The sequence below is a fragment of the Polistes fuscatus genome, unplaced genomic scaffold (genome assembly GCF_010416935.1).
Source record: "Polistes fuscatus isolate 324 unplaced genomic scaffold, CU_Pfus_HIC Scaffold15, whole genome shotgun sequence".
NCBI classification, from domain to species: domain Eukaryota; kingdom Metazoa; phylum Arthropoda; class Insecta; order Hymenoptera; family Vespidae; genus Polistes; species Polistes fuscatus.
The window spans coordinates 325,483-349,115 of record NW_025113053.1 but is presented as its reverse complement, the minus strand read 5'-3'; the positions used below and the strand labels follow the sequence as shown (position 1 = coordinate 349,115).

The 23,633-nt window shown below is 30.4% G+C and overlaps 1 protein-coding gene and 1 long non-coding RNA gene across 2 annotated transcripts; both read left to right on the top strand.

Moving 5' to 3' along the window:
- The first annotated feature begins 3,630 nt into the window (after positions 1 to 3,630).
- On the top strand, positions 3,631 to 4,447 carry LOC122514497. The gene is made up of 2 exons (XR_006303069.1): positions 3,631 to 3,854; positions 4,209 to 4,447. It is a non-coding gene; the product is annotated as an uncharacterized LOC122514497 (long non-coding RNA).
- On the top strand, positions 4,448 to 23,405 carry LOC122514628 (putative ferric-chelate reductase 1 homolog). Its single transcript, XM_043631562.1, is given in 15 exon segments — positions 4,448 to 4,966; positions 17,012 to 17,331; positions 17,448 to 17,539; positions 18,200 to 18,359; positions 19,944 to 20,117; positions 20,220 to 20,318; positions 20,529 to 20,685; positions 20,892 to 21,103; positions 21,105 to 21,119; positions 21,330 to 21,420; positions 21,423 to 21,455; positions 21,635 to 21,748; positions 21,996 to 22,108; positions 22,330 to 22,443; positions 22,618 to 23,405. Coding segments are annotated over 15 exon segments (1,875 nt in total). The 5' UTR covers positions 4,448 to 4,956; the 3' UTR covers positions 22,789 to 23,405.
- The last annotated feature ends 228 nt before the right edge of the window (positions 23,406 to 23,633 follow it).

The window sequence follows — 23,633 nt, the reverse complement described above, 5'->3', positions numbered from 1 at the left end:
TTCGCGATTTGGTGTGCATCGATGCATTTAGCATAGGGACCGAAGCGACACGTGACTGGTCGAGGTACCCGGCTGGTTGCGTGAAGTCTAAGTTCCTCGTCGTATATATTTATTTTATCGCGTTTTCATTCGGGTTTTAATTCGCGTTTTGATATGCATGAATATGCACGTAGCATAGGAACTGAAACTGCATTGTATGGGATGTCTACCAAGGCCATTGGCACCGGTGGCAAACTGTACGTGCAGCGTAAGTTCCTCGTAATTAAGATTAGAGTCAGTGGATTAGTCCAACCGGTGGGATACCACTTAAAAAAAAAACCTAAAAAGTTTCACTTTAAAAAGCCTACCTTTCCACTTCTTTCCCCTTTTATTTTTTGTTTTGTTTGTTTCAGGTTGACAGGACACAGGACCACACCAGGACAGCACGAGGACCACACCAGGACAGTACGAGGACCAGCCAAGGACCAGAAGAGGACCAGAAGAGGACTTACTTTTAATAAAGTATAATGTTAGATAATTATCTGTACAATTAATTGTATAATTAAGTGTATTATTAAATGTAGAATTTTTATCTATTCTTCTCGTTTTAGCGTCACACGCGTTTCGTTATTTGTTATTCCGGATTTCCCTTCACGGGATTTTTATTTTCTATGGGTTTCGACTTAGGTCGTCGGATGGGGACATCTTCAGGATGCACATCCCGGGTCTTCAGAAGCGGTTACCTCCTCGTGGTTAGACCAGGGCAATGGTATTTTACTTTCAGTATAATGTTTAACATATTTTATATGTTAAACATTCCATTGCAAGTGAAATCTAGCCAAAGACCGCTTACGACAAACATTATAATTGTAATTAGTTTCTTTTAAATCCCTAATTAATGTCATGTCCTTATTCCTTTCGCCTTGGTTCCTTTTATCCATTTCATCTATATAGAAACTAATTATTAATTACCTTATAATGTTTTTTAATATCTTTTATGCTTTTACAGTTACCAGGGAATAGTCCAAAATTATTGAAATTTAAGTTGTGATCTATAAAAGTGATTGCATTCGATTCATTTATTGCATCTTTACAGTCCTAGAATAACATTTTTGTTTGAGCTTTCTTTTTTAAATCATAGCGGCTCATAATAATAATAAAAAATAAAAGATGTTAATTTGTGAAATCTGTTAATAAACAGTTACCATATATAAAAGCATCTTACTATTTATTATCTTACTATTTAAATGTTAATATTAAGTTAAATTTTGGTTTACTTTTTTTACGTCGGTAAAATTTTATATTAAGCTTCCTTGTGGTTAATATTATTAAGGTAGAAACTTTCATTAAAAACGGCCAGAGTTGTAAAAATAGGAACCTTCTATTACCGTCGGTAGATACGATAAAGGTAGAGCACTACTATTATAGATATCGCTTTAGCCGGCCCGCCACTAAAGTGGCTTTTGCGATTATTTTTTCCAGGTCGATGCGCCACTATAGTGGCTCATTAGAATTGCATACTTGCTCACCGATGGAATTAAATAATCGTCTACATATAGTAATTCATATTTAACTAAAATGTTAATGTTCAAGTGTATATGTACATTATATTTTGAAGAAAAATTATAATTTAATCATCGAGGAATCTTTATTCTATTGATAATTCTTATAATTATAAATGTAAAAATAATTAAGATACGGATTATTAATAAAAAACTAATCAGAGAAAATATACTTAAAATATTTAGGACGATTTCAAATGACAATTTTAATACGAATTATTTATGTAACGAATAAGAACGAATAATTATCATCTCATTCTAATGTGTTCTTTAACGTTCTTTTTTCAAGTTGAATTTTAAACGTTAAGAATGTAATCGAGTTGTTTCGTAAGATTCGGGGGAATGGATTACGTTAGAATAGCGGTCATTAACGTGTAAACCTAAGAAGGAAGAAGAGAGGCAGGACGAATAAGAATAGGAATGAGTAGGAAGACGGGGAGTAGTAGAAGAGAAGAATCGTGAGTGAAATTCTAAAGAGTCTCGTGACGAAGAAAGGAAAGGCAAATGTAGAATAGAATGTAGATGGATAATGAATAGAGAATAGAAGCGTGTGAAAACGATATAAGCTAAGATAATCAAACGTTTACGGTACTTAAACAAGAATTTTTTCCGTACATCCGCTATTTTCTTGAACGATTTAATTACGATATTCAATTTTGTTATGTAAATTTGTTCATTGATCTTAATCGATTTCAATCTCAAAACTTAACTTTTACTATTTTTCGAAACTTCCCTTTTATACACGTTTATATTTAATATATTTTGATAATTAATTCATAATTAATTACATAAATAATATATTATTATATTTTATATATTAATATATTTTATATATTTATATATTATTATATTTTATATATTATTATATTTTATATATTTATATATTATTATATTTTATATATTATTATATTTTATATATTTATATATTATTATATTTTATATATTTATATATTATTATATTTTATATATTTATATATTATTATATTTTATATATATATATATATAATGCACAAGTATTAACCACGAGTCGAATCTAAATCATTGATTTTTTTGTTTGTTATTCTACTTAATACTCTTTTCCATTAGCTTGGTAGTCTCTCGATAATTCTTTCTTCGTATCACCTTGAATCGTTCTACGCATTGTTTTACTATCCTTCCACATCCCCTCTCTTCTTGTTTTCCTCCTTCTTCTTCTCCTCGTCGTTCTCCTATTGCCGTCGTAAAACGTAACGGAGATTCGTAAAAGGGAAACTGTTTCTTTTATAGGCGTATATGAACAGGTGCGTATATCAAACTTTAATCCCATACCTTATGTCTATTATTATTATTATACTTTTTATTCTATTTATCTATTATTTTTCTTATCTTTTCTCTAGTAAAGTTTATAAATTCGTTATTCGAGTTGAAATTTTCAATCGAGATCTCTCTAGTTAGATAATTACAGATTCAATTTATTTTTATTCGAATGATAAATATAAAGTTAATAAGATTTCTCTTAATTAATTATTCGAATGTTATATAAGAATATTTGCGAGTTTGTGTTTACTATTCATTAGGATAATTTCATTCTATTATAATGACTTTTATAATTAAATTGAGATTATTTTACGCATTATCGAAATTCGATATAAAAGATCGATTATCAGGTCACATGGTACTAAAGCGCTACCAGGTGGTAGAATTTCGAATTAAATTTGAAAGTACGCTAGCACCTGACTTTAGTCATTATTAGTAAACGTAATTACATATTCCCAAGAATAAATTCCTTTAATTTACGCTTCTGTTATTTAACATTAAAAACAATTGAAAACTTCGATAGAAGAATAGTTCAATAAAATCATTATTTTTCATTAATTCGATCGATAATCATTCCTATCAAAACTTGTATATAAATCGTTAGACAAACCTAATCTGTTAAACATAATTTCCAAACAAATTCGAATATCAATAATATAATTTCATTTCTTTCTAATAATATATATATCAAGAGATATATAATCAAATCATTCGATTCGATTAGATTCTATAAGTTTAAGTTGTAATTCAAATTGAGAATACGATTAGATTGTGATGGTATAATAGAAATAGGTCGAGAATGAGCGTCACTAGCAGAGAACGTCAGTCAAGTCTACGCTATGGTGGATCGATGGATCGATCAATAAGAATAAAATGGCAGGAGTATGCAGCAGGTGGTACCAGTTACTCGTGGTTACGGTCCTGATCCAGTCCAGGCTGCCGGGAGGCCTTTCAACTCGATTCGTGTATACCCTGTACACAGTATCCGACAAGGTGTGGTTCTAGACGCGTCGAACGGTGGCTATATCTTTCTTTCTCTTTCTTTCTTTCTTTCTTTCTTTCTTTCTTTCTCTCTCTCTTTTGTTATACTTATTTACTTTTCTAAATCCTATTTATATTCCATTCGAAATCGCACGAACGTGCGAAAGAGATTACACGAGGAAGAGTTATCCTACTGCCCGCCCCCCCCCTACTCCTTTTCTCAATATACTCGCATATCTTAGCGCGTTATTTCCCCCCTCCCCACACCCCACCCCACCACCACACTCTTCTATCTTTCTTTCACTACGGGCCCCCCCCCCACCATCCTTTTTCTTTCTCTCTATTTCTCGTCTTTCATTCAAACGTATTCTAAAGAAAACTTTTTCGTAGACGCGCGTTTACAATTCACCGTGGGACATTAATTAATTATCCTGCGTGTTAATTCAAAAACTTAACGACGATATTTTTCGATTTCAATACGATATATATAAATCGATAATCGAAGTATTATCGAGAATTAAAATAAAATGGAAATATCGTTGTAGAGAGTTACAAAAAAAAGACGTTTACGTATGTAAGAATAGACATTCTGTTTTTTTTTTTTTAATCTGAGGAGGGAAGAAGAAGAAGAAGAAGGAGAAGAAGAAGAAGAAGAAGGAGAAGAAGAGGAGGAGGAAGAGGAAAATAGAAAGAAAAAGAAAACGGCGTGCTCTGGGTTCATTGTTATTATGTTCGCCATCTTGTCGAGTTTAACCGGCGGGAAAAATCATTTCGTATAATATATCGTTGAGTGTTATTGTTTTATGTCAGTTTTCTAAAGTTAACGCTGCTGCACGTCGGATACACATCGATCGGTGATATTTCTATAATCGATAAAAAGAAATCTTTCTTTGTGGTATAGAGAGTCAAATCGCAAAGTGTTCAAGAAATTTCAACGACGAAATATTGAAGGAAATAAAAAGGAAGAAAGGAAGGACGCCCGATTAGGTGTAGGATTTTTCGTGTCATTACGAAGGATTTGACTTCTGACAGATTCAACAACTCTCTTTCCACGCACAACGGTTCTTCTTTATATTTTATTTCATTCACATTGAAAGAGACATACTTACCGGTGAAAACCAGCTGCTATCTTCGAATCATGAAGTTCCGTAAGTCATTTTTATCGCATTACAAATATTTATTGTGTTTTATAAGCTGCACAATGGGGACGGATTGTTTTTTGGGTAAAATTTAATTTTGGATATATTAATTATGAAAAAAAAAAGCATGAACTTTTAGTTCGCCCATATGAGAATAATAAAAGAATTAAAAAACAGGTTGAGAAATATTTGTTTATATAATATTTCGCGTTGTGTTCGAAAACATCGGAGAGAAAGGTTGTACGTTTATCGTGCGCGATGAAATACTTTTCAGTTTTTTTCTTCTCCCCCCCCCCACGCTTCCACCTTGTTTCCCTTTCTTCGCGTTAAGATTCGTTGAAGCGTCGATGTATCCTCGTACTTTTTTCTCTTTCTAGTACCGAGAATCGTGTTACAAGGCGTCGAGAAGAAGTTGTATTCGAATTTATTCGAGCGTGATCGAGAGCGTGATCATTGAAAAATAATCTTTTCCAAACGGTTTTTCCTCGACGACTTTTCCTCCTTCCACCCCTTCGATTACTATTATTTTCTTTGAAATTTCAAGTATATTTTCTTTTTTTTTTTTTTCTTTTTTTGTATAGAACATTGAGATAGAAATAAGTATACTCGTGATAACACGAGTTTGCCTTTTTATAGGCAAATCATTATTATTATTATTATTATTATTATTTCTTTCTTTCTCTCGATTTTGCCAATCATGGAAAATTCAAATTATCGCTCCTTTTTTTTTTTTATGGTAAATTTGTCATTTCTTATTTCTTTTTTCTTTTCGTTTCTTTTCGATCGTAATTGTGACCTCAAGCGTGCCAGATTGAAAAATATTTCTTTCCTTCGTTCGAATTTACGATTTTAAATGGCTAACGGTATTCTTGATAGAACATAGAACCGAGTTCAATTTCTACGAATGTTCTGAAGTGTACGAGCATTTTTATGGCGTTGTTACGTTTATCCTAACATTAATATTATTATTATTAATTATAGTTATAATGTTCCTAGATATAATTATTATCTTTTCGGTTCGGTTACTTTTTACGTTAATTATTTTTGATTCCACGGAAGTAATTTAATTAATCATTTTTATCTTATAATTAGTATTCCCCTTATAAACGATATTTCATTATCGATTGTGAATAATATTTAATAATGTTACGAATAATATTTATTTAGACGAAATTTGATTTATTTGGTACTTAATCGAAATTATTGCGGGAACCATTGATATGTTTGAAATAAGTCACGTGACCAACTAGCCTCGTAGTAGGACGCCAAGTCCGCGAAATTTGAAATACCAGAATGGTGTACCACGAGCGTGCATACAAATCTTGATTTATCCAAGCTGATATATTTTCGATGAACGTAAATGTTTTTATTCGTGTAAAAGGAATTCTCGATCGTATTCGAGATTATCTTTCAGTTAAATGATCGAATACACCTTTCACGAAACGAGAGAGTGGCCGAAGAGAGAACGCGCGTGTGTGTGTGTGTGTGTATGTTTTTCGATGAAAGTATGACATTGCATTTATCCGATGCGTTTTATTACGGTTGTTAAATTAGAACAAAAAGGAAAATAAGTGAAACGAAACGAAATGAAATAAAACAGACAAAATAATTCGATAAATAATGGAAAATATTAATTACGTCGAAAGTTAATTTGGTTTGAACGATTTGTGCAGTAATATATTATAAGTTGGTTCGTCGATTAAAGAAATGAAATAAAAGAAAGAAAGAAAAAAATAATATATTTTCAAGTTGTTGAAACCACTCGAATTGAAACTACGAATTGAAACGACTATGAAATCACTCGATTAAAGACTCGGTTTAGTTGTCGAGCAATGTGCTCGTTTGAAAAATTCATGTCCTCGGGCTCCTCGACGTTTGCTGACGTGTTTGACGTTTCAAATAAACTTACCAACAAAAAAAAAACCCTCATTTTCACGCCTCGAATATGGCCGAGTACTCGCATAAGCCGTTACCACCCTAACATGCGTTAAATAATTACGTCGGAGTTTGACAAAAAAAGAAAAAAATAACTCCGTTCTTATAAAAATCAGAGAAAAATTCTGGAAAAAAAAAGAAAAAATAAACAGGGCACGGGAAAAGTCGATTTAGCCGGGCCTGCAAGAAGAAAACGTCGGTTCCTGAAAATGAAACTTTGATGGATATTGTTAATGAAATATTATCATTGTTGATTAATTCATTTAATCATATACGATTAATTATTTATACGCGTTAATAAAATTAGGGGTATACTTTTGTTAAAATCAATTTAAATGAAAAAGATAATATATTTGTATTTATTTATTTAATAATATTTTATTGACCCTAGAGCCTAGGCTCCCTAAAGGCCATTAATTACAGTAAAGTACAATATAATGTATAGATAAAACAAAAGAAAAATGAAAATTATGTAATTATTATTAACTTATCATTATATTAGTAGTAACGCACAGTAAGTAGATAAATGTAAAAAGAAAAAAAGAAAATAGTAAATAATACATAAATAAAAGTATTACAGTTCTATAATAGTGGTATAGTAGTATTGGTTCAAAGCAATCAACATATGGTTTTAAAGAAAAAAAAAAAAAATTAATAATATATAAATTAATAAATATATAAATTATAATATATAATATATATTAATATATATAATATAAATATAATATATATTAATAAAAAATTAATAAATATATAAATTATTAGAATAAAAAATATAAAATATGTTATTAAATAATTTATGAACAAATATATACAGCCTCGTGTTTTCAAAATAATCTACATGATTAATATCAATAATATATGTTGTCCAATGAAAAATCTTTCTGTCGGGTAATCAATTTTTTATCTTTGCGTTATCGCGTTCGCGAAAATGTAAAAAAAAAAAGAAAAGAGAAAAAAAGAAGAGAGAGAGAGAGAGAGAGAGAGAATAAGGATAATGGAACGTGCGCTTTCGTGCAACCCGATTCAAAGACAGATACTGTAGAGAAGAAAAATCGAAGTCGAGCGTGGAATTTCTAGGACACACCGTCGTCACCACGACGACATATTCCCTAAACATCGTGCTTTAAAAGATCGTATCGTGCCACCGACGTGTCGTCCTTTTCCCAAAGGGATCCAACAACTTTTTTCAAATGATTTGCGTTAACTTTGACAGCGACGTATATCGATTCTACACAAAATTTATACTTATATATATATATATATAGAATTCTAATATCGAGAAAGAAGCATAGCCAGAGTATAAATATCACTTCGAATCACTCGAATTTCGAATTTCCCCATACCCCCAACCCCTCCCCTCTGCCCTTGCGTCAAAAAAAATTGTACCTGCAGTAAACGTAAATAAATTTACCTGTCAATCATTTGTAAGATGTTACGAAAGTATTTGAATTATTTTTGTTAATTCATCTAACCATAAGTTGATATACTTCTACGATATATTTAATATTTAATAAATTGATATAATATATATGCGTGAATATATTATATTTATAAGAAAGAAGGATACGTTACGAATGTAATAGAAATTTTGTAACAATCGCGATGACGTGCAATACCGAAGAATTTTTGAGCACGTCATTATGGGGAGTTCCCATTAATCAAGACGAATTGTTGCGAATTAGTGTATAGTTCTTAATGGAGAAAAACGGTTGACAGAATTAGGATTAGAAAGAGAGAGAGAGAGAGAGAGAAAAAGAGAAGTTGAGAAGCCTTGTACTAGTTCGATTGAACAATAGAATGAATAATCATATGGTAAGAGAAAGAATAAAATTATTTGTTAAGATTTAAACAACGTTGTCTTAAGACCTCGACTATTTCTTTTTTTCTTCTTTTTTTTTAATTTCCTTTCCAAACGATCATTATCTTCTTGATAATTAGATTGTTCTTTCTTTTTTCTCATGGGTCGGTCTTCGTGTTATATAATTAAAATGTAGATATTGTTTAGATAATTATATAATATTAACAATATTTACAATGAAAAAAAAAAAGAAATAATTTATAAATTATTTCTAATTTATACATGTAGAAAATGTTTCGTACATTAATATATATTAGTGTAAAAGTTAATAAGAATGAAAAGAAAAACGTATTTATAACGATGATCAGAGATTTCTCTTTTTCACATATGTACACACACACACACACACACATAGAGACGCATGTTAATCAAATCATTCTATGCATTAGTTTTTAAATTTATCCTAGATTACGAAGGAGGAAAAAAAACCACAATTTTCTCTTATACGTAATTATTATACAAATGAGTAATATATATATAAAGAATTTGAATTATTGGACATAATATCACAGTATGACGAATCAAATACGACGTATCTTACATACGTCGTCATATTTTTCTTCTTATTATAAGACCATTTTCATGTTTTCTTAATGCACATAAGTTATACGCATATAGAATATTATTAATCATTGTTGGTTTTTTTTTTTCTCTCTCTGTCTGATTTTCTCATTCATTCTTTGTCATTCTCATTGGTTTCTCATTCGACCTTACTCTCTCATTCTTTTTTTTTTCTCTCTCTCTTACACGCGAAAAATCTCAGTTTTATTTATCTATTATTTTCTAACGCCCAATCCACTCCTACTTACTTTGCGTTTTATTTTTTCCTTCTCGTAAATTATGGCGAATAATGTTCGTGGTAATTGTGATGTAATTACACGCGTGTAAAAAAACAGTTGGAAAAGAAAAGGGAGTAGGTGGGGGGAAGGGGTTAAAGATGGATGTTTAAATCCACCCACTTGCTAGCCCCTCCATCTACCAATTTATTCATTCATACATATACATACATATTACGTATACATACATATACGTATATGTTCTATTGATACAATATATCTTTTTTTACTTCTAACTATATAATAGTTAAATCCATTCACTTATACTCTCCCCACCTATTACCTATTCATCTATCTATTTTTTTATATATATATATTTTTTGTAAATGGGATATTACATAATTTGTGATTAATTTAGTGCAAACTTTTTGTTATTTACAACTTAGTTATATTATATTACTATATAGTAATAAATATAGTAAAAGTAGTATTATAATATATATATATATATATATATTAAGGTGTTTCATTTTTAGGCAATATTTTTTGTTCATCTGTTATACCAGAAAATCTCATACTTTATGGAAAATAAAAAATATTGCCGCTGGGTAAAAGGTTTTAAGTCGAATAGCGGCTTAGCTCATTCAAAAATTCGATTTGCCATTTAAATAACACAGGAAACAATTTTTCTTTGTTTCAATTGAATTTTTCACTGTCAAAAAAATTTTTTTCGAAAAATCCTTCTTATAGCTTTTGAAGGAAATTAAATTCTCTACAAAATGTTCCTCATGGTCGAAACCGTACGACCAGTTATTTCGGAGTTATAGCGCGTCAAACATGAACATTTTTAAAAATAGAGATTAAATTCTATTTAATTACCAGTTTATTACATTTACATAAATAATTTAATTATATTATACATTTTAGAGCATGAACATTTTTAATTTAACTATTGTCTCGTTTTATTCAAGCAATCAAATTATTATTATTATTATTATTAATTAATCGTTATAATTACTGAAACTTAATTTTTTGTTTATTCTTCTAAAATTGGTAACATTAACGTCTTCTTCTTAGCATTTGGGAAAGAAAAAATAACTATATAAGGTAAAAGCCCCCTCGGTTGGCCAGGCCCCCTCTATTGGCCACTTTATGCCACAACAGTGATTATAAATTATATGCTGATGTGCACATGGTGACAGTTTTAAAAAAAAAAAATTCTAATTTTAAAATATCATTGAAAGTAATTCGGATTATTTTAAAAATATTTAAAAACGAAAAAAAATAAAGTTGTGCAAGACTTCTGTTTTTGGATGGTTTCTTGTTAAGTAAGGTAAGGATACTGTGATTTTTATTAACCTATATATTTCATTTTGACAATAGCAACCAAATATTTTTTTTTTCTGCAATTAACATAGCTTAAAATTATTATAGAAATTGAAAGTTAAGTGATTTTTAATTATTCTCCATTAAAAATATGGTGGCCAAGCATGGAGACAGTATTATTGCCTCTGTTTTTATCATTAGCCAACTTATGGCTATTCACTTTGAGGTTATATATATTTGTACATAAAGTATTCAACTAGTTTTTTTAATACTAATGAGTAATTAATTTCTTTGTACACGAGTTTTGAATTATTCAATTTTGATTTATTTAATAAATTAGTTATTAATTAATATTTATTTTAAATAGGAAACATGACCAAATGAGGGGACATGCGTGGCCAAAAGAGGGAGAAAGTTGGCTAAAAATAGGGACATTGCAAATCTATGTTTTTTTTCATTTATTATTAAAATATTTATGAATAATATATATAATTATATATATAAATATATTAAATATATTAATATATATTAAATATATAAATTATAATAATATATATATATAATATAATATTTTCTTTATTTTATTCAAAGCTGAAAGCTCAAGCTTACAGGTTAAACCATTAGTTTAGATGTAAGTTATTTTATTGAATGAATATAATTTTTCTAAAAAGAAACGGCTTAACTGGCCAACCGAGGGGGCTTTTACCTTATATTACTCTATATATACTATAGTTATATATTTAAATACACAAACTTTACTTCCCTTTCCACCTACCACCTACTCATTTATCCATATATATATATGTTACATGGAGAAGTATTTCTTTTTAATCGTGTAATATCCTTTTTGCTGGTCCCACATGTATCCTCGATTGTCCTCTTTGAAAGTAAGAGAAGCTCGCACCTGTCTTCTATATTCTATCGAGGGAATAAATCCAACTTGTCCTGACATTGTTCTCCTATCTACCTATCTACTACTACCTTATGTATCATATAATATATATATACATGTATATATACATGTATGAGTGTAGGTATAAGTGAGAGATCGCGTGAACGGTTAACTTGGGAGAACGGATACAGATGCGAAAGTCCTGTCAAAGCGTTTGCAAGTTTTCCTAGCTGGGGTACATCGATCGGCACTCGTGCTTAACACGTAATTCCTATCCTTGTTTTCCCCTTTTCCCTTTTTCCTTTTTTGCTTCTACCTTTCGACTCTATCATCCCCCTTTTTTCTATCTAACTTTCGTCCGTCTACGTTTTTCCTTTTTTTTCTTTTTTGTTTTTATTTTATCGCACGTATCCCAGGTCAGTTTTATATTTCGAATGATAAAGTTACATTTTGTCTAAAGTAAAAATGAAATATTTAATAATCAGGTGAGTCTATGGTAAATTGGAATTACATTTAACTCGTATAATCAATAGTTATGCAATTTCATTAATCGTTCAATTTTCATTTGAAAACATTGACATATTAGATATTAAATATTAATTAGTTCAATGATTAAAATTCAATTTGCATGGAATTAATCGCAAATTATGTAATATCTCATTTACAAAAAAAGAAAAGAAAAGAATAACATATTCAAAACTTACATCCGCTTTTAAAATAAACGATCGATATTTTCACGCACGTATGCATATATGCATTTTTATGCATGCACTCGCTTATGCGTCTAATGATTTTCTCATTTTCTCGTCCCGGTTCTTTTTTCTTTTTTTTTTCTTTATTTTCGTTTAATCTTTGCGTCGATATCTTTTTCCTTCCTTCTCGTTTCTTTCTTTCTTCTTTCCTTTTTTTTTTCTTTGTTTATTTCTTTTTTTTCTAACGAATTATTCACTGTCCTTCCATGCAATTAAACCTTTCACGCGCGACTCGTTTCGCAGAATCCATCGAATTTCCCTGTACTCGCTAACTACAGAAGAGAGAGAGAGAGAGAGATGAGAGAGAGAATGAGAGAGAGAATGAAGAGAGATGAGAGAGAGAGAGAGAGAGAGAGAAAAAGAGACTAGCTCACGGTCCACTAGAAATTCCCTGCATTTTGCTACATACTTTCCTTCGTGCTTGCACGAAACGATGAGATTGTTAACGAAACTAAAACTACCGACCTATTTTTTTCTTTTTTTTCTCTCTTTCTATTTTTTTATTTTTTTTTTTACCTTCTTCTCTTCTTCTTTGTCTTTCTCTTTGTTTTTTTTTTTTTTATCAACGTTCGTTGTTGAATAAGAATGATGGCAACACGACGGGAAGAAGAAGAAGAAGAAAATGACAGAATGAAATTTAGGAAATAGTACGGTAAACGTTGATTATCGAAAGTCGAATAAAATTAATAATAAATTAGCCTGACTAATATCTTCATACTAATAGTCCTTGTTAACACAAATGTCCGGTGTTTGATTCCATTCAATGGAATTAATGCGGAAGATGAGAAAAACTTGTTGCCAGATCTTTTCCATCCTTTTTCATATGTGTCGCGCGTGTGTGTGTATTTGTGTAAGATAAAAATGTGTTTGTCCTATTCGGAGAGAGAAAGATAGATAAATAGACGGATAAAAAAAAAACAAACAAAAAAATAACATCGGTAACGAGGAAATAAATCTCACATGGCATTAATTATCCTTACTTGCAGTTTGATACGATTTTCTTTTTTCACGATGTGTTAACTTTATCGAGAAACTAAAAGGTACTCTTTGTTTTAGATTAATTGAATTAAACTGATTTAATTAATATATATATTACATTTATATTTTTATTAATATTTAATTTTTAATTTAATTTATTTTCATTTTTTTTTATTAATTTTAATTTAATTTAATTTTAATAATTTTTATAAATATATATATATGTATATATATATATATATATAGATTTGAGGTTTGTTCATTCTATTTGATATTTTGTTCTTTTAATTTATTTACTTGGTTTTTTTCGTAATTATATTTATATCTCTCGTATCGTTTTTATTTTTAAACGATAGAGTATTTTAATCCTCCTCGTTGCGAGATCAAATTGCTTATTTATTCCGTTGTGATTTCATTGGCAATTCAATCGTGTAATACGCGATATATGTATTATTTATTGTAATTCTTTATCGCGAAAAATAATAGCGTTACGTATTAGATATATAAATAATTCTATGTATTTTTTTTTACAAAGGATAAATGTTGCCTTATCCGTTACAATGTAATTTGCAATCTAATTCCTTTGACTGGAGAATTTATATTTCTCTTTTTTTTTCTTTTTTTTTTTGTTAATTACTTTCGAACCGTGATGATAACGGTACCTTTTGTTGTTTTTAAATGCAAAAAAAAAAGTTACGAAAGAAATTACGTCTCCTATGAACGACGACGAAAAAAAAAAAAAAAGAAACAGAAAAGATTTTATCGATCGTAGAATTCTACAGTGAATTTTTTTGTTGTTTAATTCGTGAAAAATTTGTGAAAAATTTGTGAGGATTATTCTCGTATCCATAATCAGGCGTATTTCGAATTGAACACGTTTACGATTTACCTCGTTCATTTTTACGTTCGGTTTTTCCCAATTTTTTTCCCCTTTTATCTTTTTTTAACTCACCCTCTATGCTAAAAAAAAAAAAAATTCGAACAACCGCGGAAACTATTAATTATTATAGCTCGCGGTTATAATTTTGACATATTGCGAATGAAGTATTATACATACGGCGAGGAAAAGTTCCAAGCCATTTTTTTTCTACTTTTTTATTTTTATTTTTTCTTTCTTTTCTTTTTTTTTTCTTTTTTTTAAAAAGTACTTTAACCTACTCCGATCTTTTTCCATCTTTTCGTTCGGTATTTTCCTTTTCTTTTCTTTTCTTTGGCCCTTTTTTTCTTTACACTTTTCTACCTTTTTACTCGTTCCTTCTTTTCTTTCCTTTTTTTTATTCTTTTCTTTCCAACGTGACACAGTAATTTGACGTTTTTCCCCTACATATAGTTGACAATCGTTCATACAACGATGAACTGAAAATTACTCTATATGTTCTGCTGCCCTTCTACCTTTATACACACACACACAGAGATAAATGTAAAGGTATGCGCACGTTTTGTAACAGTAAAGTCGTATGAAAGAGTTGAATGTAAGTTTTTTCTTCCTTTTTTCTTTTGGTTTCGTTTTGTTAGCTTGGAAGATGCGACCCACGCACGAAAAACAAGAAAAAAAAAAAAGAAGAAAGAAAAGGAAAAAATGAAAGAGAATCTGACTTTTCACCTACGCAAAAAAGCGTAGCTGAGTTTGATTACACGGCCTACCTACCACCAGTTCACATTTCCCTTGGCATTGCTTGAACATACCTAAATGCAAAGAGTGCCAGTAGCTTTTGAAATTCCTTCTTTGCAAAGCAACCCGGCCCCTTTACGTAATTACAAACGCCGTTTGACCCACGTATACCATTTTAAAACGAGTGTCTAGATTGTGTAAACGAGTCGCGAGAAAACACGATACTATTGCATCTCTCTATAACTTGGTATATGCACGCGTCTATGTGTGTGTGTGTATGAATGCACGTGTTTATTCGTAGCTAACTTTGATTATGGTATAGCTAAAAGAAAGGGATACTATACTGACAAATAAAAACAAAAAAAGGCAAGAAAATGTATATTCTCTAAGAGATATTTTTTATTTATTGAAGTTATACTTCTTTTGGCGCGTTGGGGAAAATTTAATGGGGAGTGATTTTGTTCCAGCGTCTGGAAAAACGACACCATGAAGTTTGTCGGTATTTACGACGAGCGGCAAAGCGATTTCAAGTATACAGCATGAAGTTGTCTTCTCTTCTTCTTCCCCCTTTTTTTCTCAAGCAGGTCACCCATCCAAATATAATCGTACGCAGCGCTGCTTGACTTAAATGATCGAAGCGAGAACTAATGCTGTAACCGCGCCATGGCTGTTGACGCGTGAAATTATTCGATATATCTCTCTTATTTGTATGGACTGATATCTATATTTTCATATTTTTTTTCTTTTTTTATTTTTTATAATATATATAATAAAATATTATGTTTTTTAAGTTATTTTTTTTCTTTGAAATTTTTGTTGAAGGTTTTTTTGAGGTATTGAGGTTATATTCGTTTTGGTACGGCAAAGAAGTATAACTTCTTACGTGCGTACATAAGTACACACACCAGTTTTTTTTATTAATATGTAACTTTATTTTTCAATTTTTAGAAAATTAATTATATATATATATATAAGGTAAAAGCCCCCGGTTGGCCAGTTAAGCCGTTTCTTTTTTAGAAAAATTATATTCATTCAATAAAATAACTTACATCTAAACTAATGGTTTAACCTGTATTGAGCTTCAGCTTTGAATAAAAAAGAAAAGACAAATTATTCATAAATATTTTAATAATAAATTAAAAAAAACATAGATTTGCAATGTCCCTATTTTTAGCCAACTTTCTCCCTCTTTTGGCCACGCATGTCCCCCATTTGGCCATGTTTCCTATTTAAAATAAATAATTAATATAACTAATTTATAAATAAATCAAAATTGAATAATCAAAACTCGTGTCAAAAAATTAATTACTCATTAGTATTAAAAAAACTAGTTGAATACTTTATGTACAATATATATAACTCAAAGCGAATAGCCATAAGTTGGCTAATGATAAAAACAGAGGCAATAATACTGTCTCCATGCTTGGCCACCATATTTTTAATGGAGAATAATTAAAAATCACTTAATTTTCAATTTTATAATAATTTTAAGCTATGTTAATTGCAGAAAAAAAAAATATTTGGTTGCTATTGTCAAAAATGAAATATAGGTTAATAAAAATCACAGTATCCTTACCTTACTTAACAAGAAACCATCCAAAAACAGAAGTCTTGCACAACTTTATTTTTTTTGTTTTTAAATATATTTTTAAAATAATCCGAATTACTTTCAATGATATTTTAAAATTAGAATTTTTTTTTTTAAACTGTCACCATGTGCACATCAGCATATAATTTATAATCACTGTTGTGGCATAAAGTGGCCATAGAGGGGGCCTGGCCAACCGAGGGGGCTTTACCTACGTATTTGCAATAATAATCAATTTTTTGATTGATTTATTGAAGTTTCTTCTAACATAAATGAAACACTGTTTTCTGTTAACACCTGAATTGTTCTATTACAAATGAATTAGTGTTCGCAGACGTGAATTTAATTTTGGTATTGGTTACCTTAACCATAATCGAAAAGATTAATGGTTTCTCGAGTGGTGCACCACTAAAGACTTGCATCGATTTGACACCTAAGCACAGTGGTGGCCAAATTCAAAGTTCGTATCCACCTTATCAAGTATTACCGGCCGCGGGACAGGGCAGAGTTCGGCTTATTCTTGGAAGCCCTCAAGGACTTGCTTATCAAGGTTTCTTCATCCTTGCTAGAGACGTTGAAAGCGGCGAATTGATTGGCGAGTTCAACAACTTGCCCGATAATGCCAAGTTCGTTGAATGTACAACTGGTGTTAACGTACGTATATAATCAATTATTCATTTCGAATCTTTCGATTTAGTTGTTGGAATGATATTTTCATTTATAATTTATTAGCTTTATGGGATATTTTATTTGAATGTTTTTTTGTACAGAACGCTGTAACGCATACTAGTAAAGAAAAAAAACATAATTTAGAGTTCGATTGGATCGCACCGCCACAGTATGAGGGTACCATTATATTTAAGTAAGTTTGCAAATAATATTCAGAATTTTGTAACATTTTACATTCAGTTCGTATAAAATATGATTATTTAATTTGTTGAAAAATGTTTGAAATAATTAACTTATCGTATATGATTTCGAGTTCTATTTTATTGCACTGTCTCAATATGAGGGTACCATTTGATTTAACTAAGTTTCCTAATAATATTTCCAATTTTTGTAACATTTTGTTTAGTTCGCGTATAAAGTACGATAATTTTTCTTTACCAACAATATTTGAAATAATTTAGTTATCGTTTATGATCTCGAATTCAATTGCATTGCATTGCATTGCCTCAGTATAAAGGTAACATTATATTTAAATAAGTTTTGAAATATCATTTAGAATATATTTAATGAAATCTCGTTGAAATCATAAATATAATTATTTGTATTACACATTATATTTTCATTGAAAAATATTTGAAATATTTGAATAATCGTATAGAATTTTCCATGGCAAATGAGTCACACTTGTTACGTCGTACTATCTCTTGATATTCAAGAGGACATACTTGGAAGGAATGCGTTAAACGTCATTGGTATATCAAGATATAGCACATAAATCCATATTCAACGATTTCGGTATTTCCCATCTTCTCTGTCAGCTGATTAACGTCATTTAAATTGCTTTCTGTGATAGTTCTACCTTCGCTCAGGATTACGCCACGTATTGGGTTGGTGTTGAGTCACCGAAGGTTACCGTTCTTAAACGATCCATCGATGTTTTAACATCGTCGACATCCTCGACGACCTTGAGAACAACCACACCACCGTATTATCATCCAAGGGACGACGAAAAGGTTAGGGTTCTTTTTATTTTCATTTCTTTTTTTTTTCCCAATCACTTGCATCGAATATCGATTCATTCGCAAAATTCTATTATTTTTATACGAAATATATTTATCATTAAATATTATTTCAACTTTTTAACACTAGATTCACGGATGTTTTGTTGTAATTACTTGATTAATATTTACGATATAAAAATAATAATAATAATAATAATAATAATAATAGCAATTTAAACGTTAATATAAATAATTTGAAGTAGCGTTTAAACATATTTAACCAACACGAGTGGTTAGTCAAATCGTTTTAAGAGTTGTCTCGGGGGGAATCCAAGTATCTTCTCCAGTGTTTTGCATTTTTATACTTTCCAGTGATAGTCCCGGAGCGTATAGAAAGACGAGAAATATATAATGAAAATGATGAGTTCAAATTAAATAACTACGAGAGAGAGAGAGAGAGAGAGAGAAAGGGAATACAGGTATCAACAATCCTGGATTTATTATGTCTACATGTACTTATTTTCATTTTGCATCGCATCTTAAGAGAAAAAAATAGGCTGAAGGGGTGGTTGGGGATAGAAATAGCCTATTTGCGCTTGCATAATTAGTCGATGTTCTAGTCGTTCTTTGTTTATATCTTTAGCATTAGCGTCCTAACCCCTCCCCCACCCACCCCACCCCGCCCCACCACTTCATCGTATTTACCTTCCGTTAAACTATTTCGTTGGCTTTCATACTATCTTCCTACCATCCACTTTTCCTATTTTACTTTGTAATAGTAAGAGATAGTGGATTAAACGAAGTAGAATTATAGAACAGTTTGTTCTATCTTGCATACATATATATATGTATATATATATATGTATGTATATATATATATATAGCAGAAAGTTTGCCGATTGTCTCTTTGGGTTTATCCAACGTTTCTAATCCGTTCATGCGATGCATTCTCTTCAATCAGCTGATCCTAACTAAAGTCTAAGATTACCTGTAAAACTTTATTATTACTTTGAGAGAATATTATTGTGAGATGCGTATATTATTATTATGATAATGATGATGATAATGAAACGAAATGCTTATCTGTGTTTGCTTTTATTATGCCCGTTGTAAAGTAATTCAAGATAAGAATGAATCCCTTTTTACAAATATTTACGAGTATTCGAATTACATTTTCTTTAGTTTTTACAAACGAATAAAAATGATCTAATAGATTCTTGAATATAAAATAAATAATATGCATGGGGGGCTGGTAGTAAGTTGCATGATATATAAAAAAAAATGAAAAATAAAATTTACTCTCTCTTTCAATTAGGATTATCATATTTTTGCATTTTTCATCTCTTTAATTAGTTTGGAATGATATTATAGTGTAGTTTTCGTATATTAACTGGATAAAGTTTAGGTATAGTAATAGTATGGTTCATTGATGAATAGTTTATAGGATGGGGATTCAAGGGGTGCAACGAGACAAAAAATATTATAATTCTCGAATAATAATAATAATAATGCATGGGGGCTGGTAGTAAGTTGCATGATATAAAAAAAGAAATGAAATAATGACGTTTGTTTTGAATTATGATCATCATATTATTTTATGAGGGATGCAGCGAGACAAAGAATTGTTTCGGATTGCCCGACGGTTGTCTGCAAACAAAGAATTGTAAAATTGCTGTATCCGTGTTAGTACGCGGAGACAGATATCTTTTCGAGATGCAAGGAAGGAAAGGAAAATACGTTGCAGTTGGATTATCGGAAAATAATAAAATGGTAATTGGGAAATTGATTTTGAAATAGAAAAACCAAACAATCGGAGCATCATCAATATCATACAATAAAAAATACGTTTTATTTTATTTATTACGCGTACAGGATGACGACAGTGTGGTGGAATGTACAAACGATGGAAATGATATCAAATTATACACGTCATGGAATACTCCTAACAAGCGTAACGAGCGACACAGATTGGTAATAATTTTACCATAATTAATAATCTTCATTTAGAAGCCGTTGCCGTTTAATTAATATATCCGCGAAATTAATAACGCGGGTTAAAATTAATTTGACGATATTTTTCGTCGTTTTTTTCTTGCTTTTTTTTTTTATTGGCTTTCTTACGATTGCGACATTTGTTTTTTTTCTTTTCTTCTTTTTAATTTTATCTTTTTTATTTTACAGCAACAAGGTTCGGTACAATTGGAATCGGCCTCGTCGATCGAGGATCAGATAAATTGCAAATTTTGGAGAGACAAGATAACCGTAGCCGAGGGTCACAAATTTGATCTCGTCAATAAGCCATATTATCTTTTGTTAGCTCAAGGCGGCGAGTTGGGAGGTACATAATTCAATTTTTTCTTTTACCAATAATGCCATCAAACATTTGTTTGACGCGACAAAAATATTCATCTTAAACACGCGTGTTTCGTGTTCTTCTTAACAGTTTCGTTAATTCATGCGTTCTTGAATATCTCATTCTTCGCTAGGCTTGTATTGTGTGTTACGTTACTCTGTTAGTTAGTTTGTTTGTTGTTGTTGTTTTAGCCAACGGTATTGGATATCACGACCTGCTTCGTGATTCCACAGGAGAAGCAAAATTGTTGTCCGATGTTGGTTCATTCACGGTGTCGAATAACATGTTGATTCATATTCATGGTTCCTTAATGATCGTAGCATGGATGGGTACAACCTCTGTTGCTATACTTTTAGCAAGATATTACAAACAACTTGGGTACATTCGAGAATGGTGTGGAATAGGATCATTGGTTTGCCGTAAGTATATTTTTCAATTATTTAAAAGTTCCTCAATTTATTGTCTTATAATTAAAATAATATATTGTTGTATTATTAAAATATACATACAATTTGTACATGCAATATATATAGAATAAAATAATAATTGTTATAATAATTGTTTACTTTGGAAATATTAATAACGAACGAATGTTGAAATAAATGAAATTTATTTTTCTTATTTTCAAGTGGCACACCTTATTGAATAGCATTACCTGTATACTGACGTTGATTGCTATCGTCGTTATATTCGTCGAGCTAGGCACGTGGAGTACAGAAACTTCCACGCTTCCTTCGGATTGGCCACGACGTTTATGTTTCATAACGACGAATGTTGAAATAAATGAAATTTATTTTTTCTTATTTCAAGTGGCACACCTTATGAATAGCATTACCTGTATACTGACGTTGATTGCTATCGTCGTTATATTCGTCGAGCTAGGCACGTGGAGTACAGAAACTTTCCACGCTTCCTTCGGATGGCCACGACGCTTTTATGTTCATACAATCATTCATAGCGGCTATGAGGCCCGAACCGAATGCACCTAGGCGTCAAACTTTCAATTGGACGCACTGGTTCATCGGTAATGCTGCACAGATTTGCGCGAGTAAGTTTTGAATTTCAATTCGTTTTACTCAGACGTTAACTAGTTTCCCTTTCCCCTACCCCTATACCCAACTTTCTCAAAACTATCAGCAAATTACCCAGCCCCCTATTCTCATACCTTCCCACGTTTGCGTTAAATCTTTTATATGTCAATTTTTTGTTGTTTTTTTCTTTTTTTTTATTTTTTTCGAATCGACATAATAAATTGCCGATTCGAACGCATTGGGTGAATTTATTATTTTTCGCAGTCGTAGCATTATTTTTTGCCGTACGATTGAGCAAGGCCAAACTTCCGGATTGGGTCGATTGGATTTTGGTAGCTTATGTCATATTTCACGTATTAACTCACGTGATATTAACCGTAAGTAAAAAATATATAAACAATTATATCTTGTATTATATCGGGATTATTATATCTATCAAAATTTGAATAAATCAAATTAATTCGGTTAAACAAAAATTACAAAAAAGATAATGTCGAACTGTACAACCATCGGGAAGCGCGTAATTTCTTTTTAAGTTATTTTTTTTTTATCTTTTTACTACATTTAAATTCTCAAGGCGTAATAATTATTCTTTCAGTTCCTGGGTTATGCGCCAGATAGAGAATCCTCCCAGAGGGGGGATTCATTTCCCATGAAAGACATGAGTCCACGTGGACAAATGACGAGCTCGGATACGAGAATGGAAGCACCCGTAAGCTCATTATTTCAAAACCCACGACAATATAATATAATTCTTAATCATGTATAACGAGAACGTAATCATTTGTCACAGCTGTTGTTGTTGTTAACATTTTTCTCTTTGGTTTCTTATTTAATTTCATTAGATATTTTTTTTCTCAACCCCCGTTTTTCTTCTATGTTTCAGCGAGCCGGTCTGAGAAAACTTATTCTAGGCATCTACGTCGTAGTAATCATCGTTTTTCTTGCAATTTTGATTACCATCGTTGTACTCGCACCGATCGAAGAAACGTGGTCGTCCATTAAAATACCATCTCCAGTTACTGACCTATTTTCGAATAAAAAAAAAAAAAAATAACCAAAAAAAAAAAACCAAAAGAAAAAACGTAAGATCATCATCAAATTCAAACGTCCTAAAGATAATTTATTACATCTTTTCTTCCCCGCCAACCGCCTCCCCCCCCTCCCACGCCCCGTAACGCGACGAAGTGTTCGTATCTATTTTCAACAAAGTTGGTTTATAGAGAAAATGCCAATAATTCCAAATACGTACTAGAATCTTACGCATGTATACACACACACACACAACACACACACAAATTTGTTTTAACAAGAACAAAAAAAATAGATATTTAATTTTGTTTCTTTCTCTTAATATTTTTGTTCTTTTTTCTTAGATTATCACCTGCCCGACACGAAGAATCATTAATACTCCTATCCAAAAATGAAATAAATTCTTTATCCCGAATAATCCTTATTTTTCAAGGTAAGTTTGTTTATTTCAAAATATATTACACGAAATATATATAGAATATTTCGAATTTCGTTTTTGACGTGGGGGTAACTAGTGTAAGAATTGTCGAATGAAATTTTTGTGAAAGATAATGAAGTAATATTATAAGAACGTTTTTACGCACAATAGATGACATTTATTATGTTTTCATAATAAAATATTATGCACGTGTAGAACAGTAACATTGCATATATATATATAATTTATTTTTTTATAATATATAATATAATATATATATAATATATATATATATATATAATATAATATATAATATAATATATAATATAATATAATATATAATATAAAATATAATATATTTTTTTTATTAATTTTACATATCTATATATATGTAAATATATGTACAACAGATATTCGCATAATTGTATCTTGAAAAGTAACAAAAGGGTTCG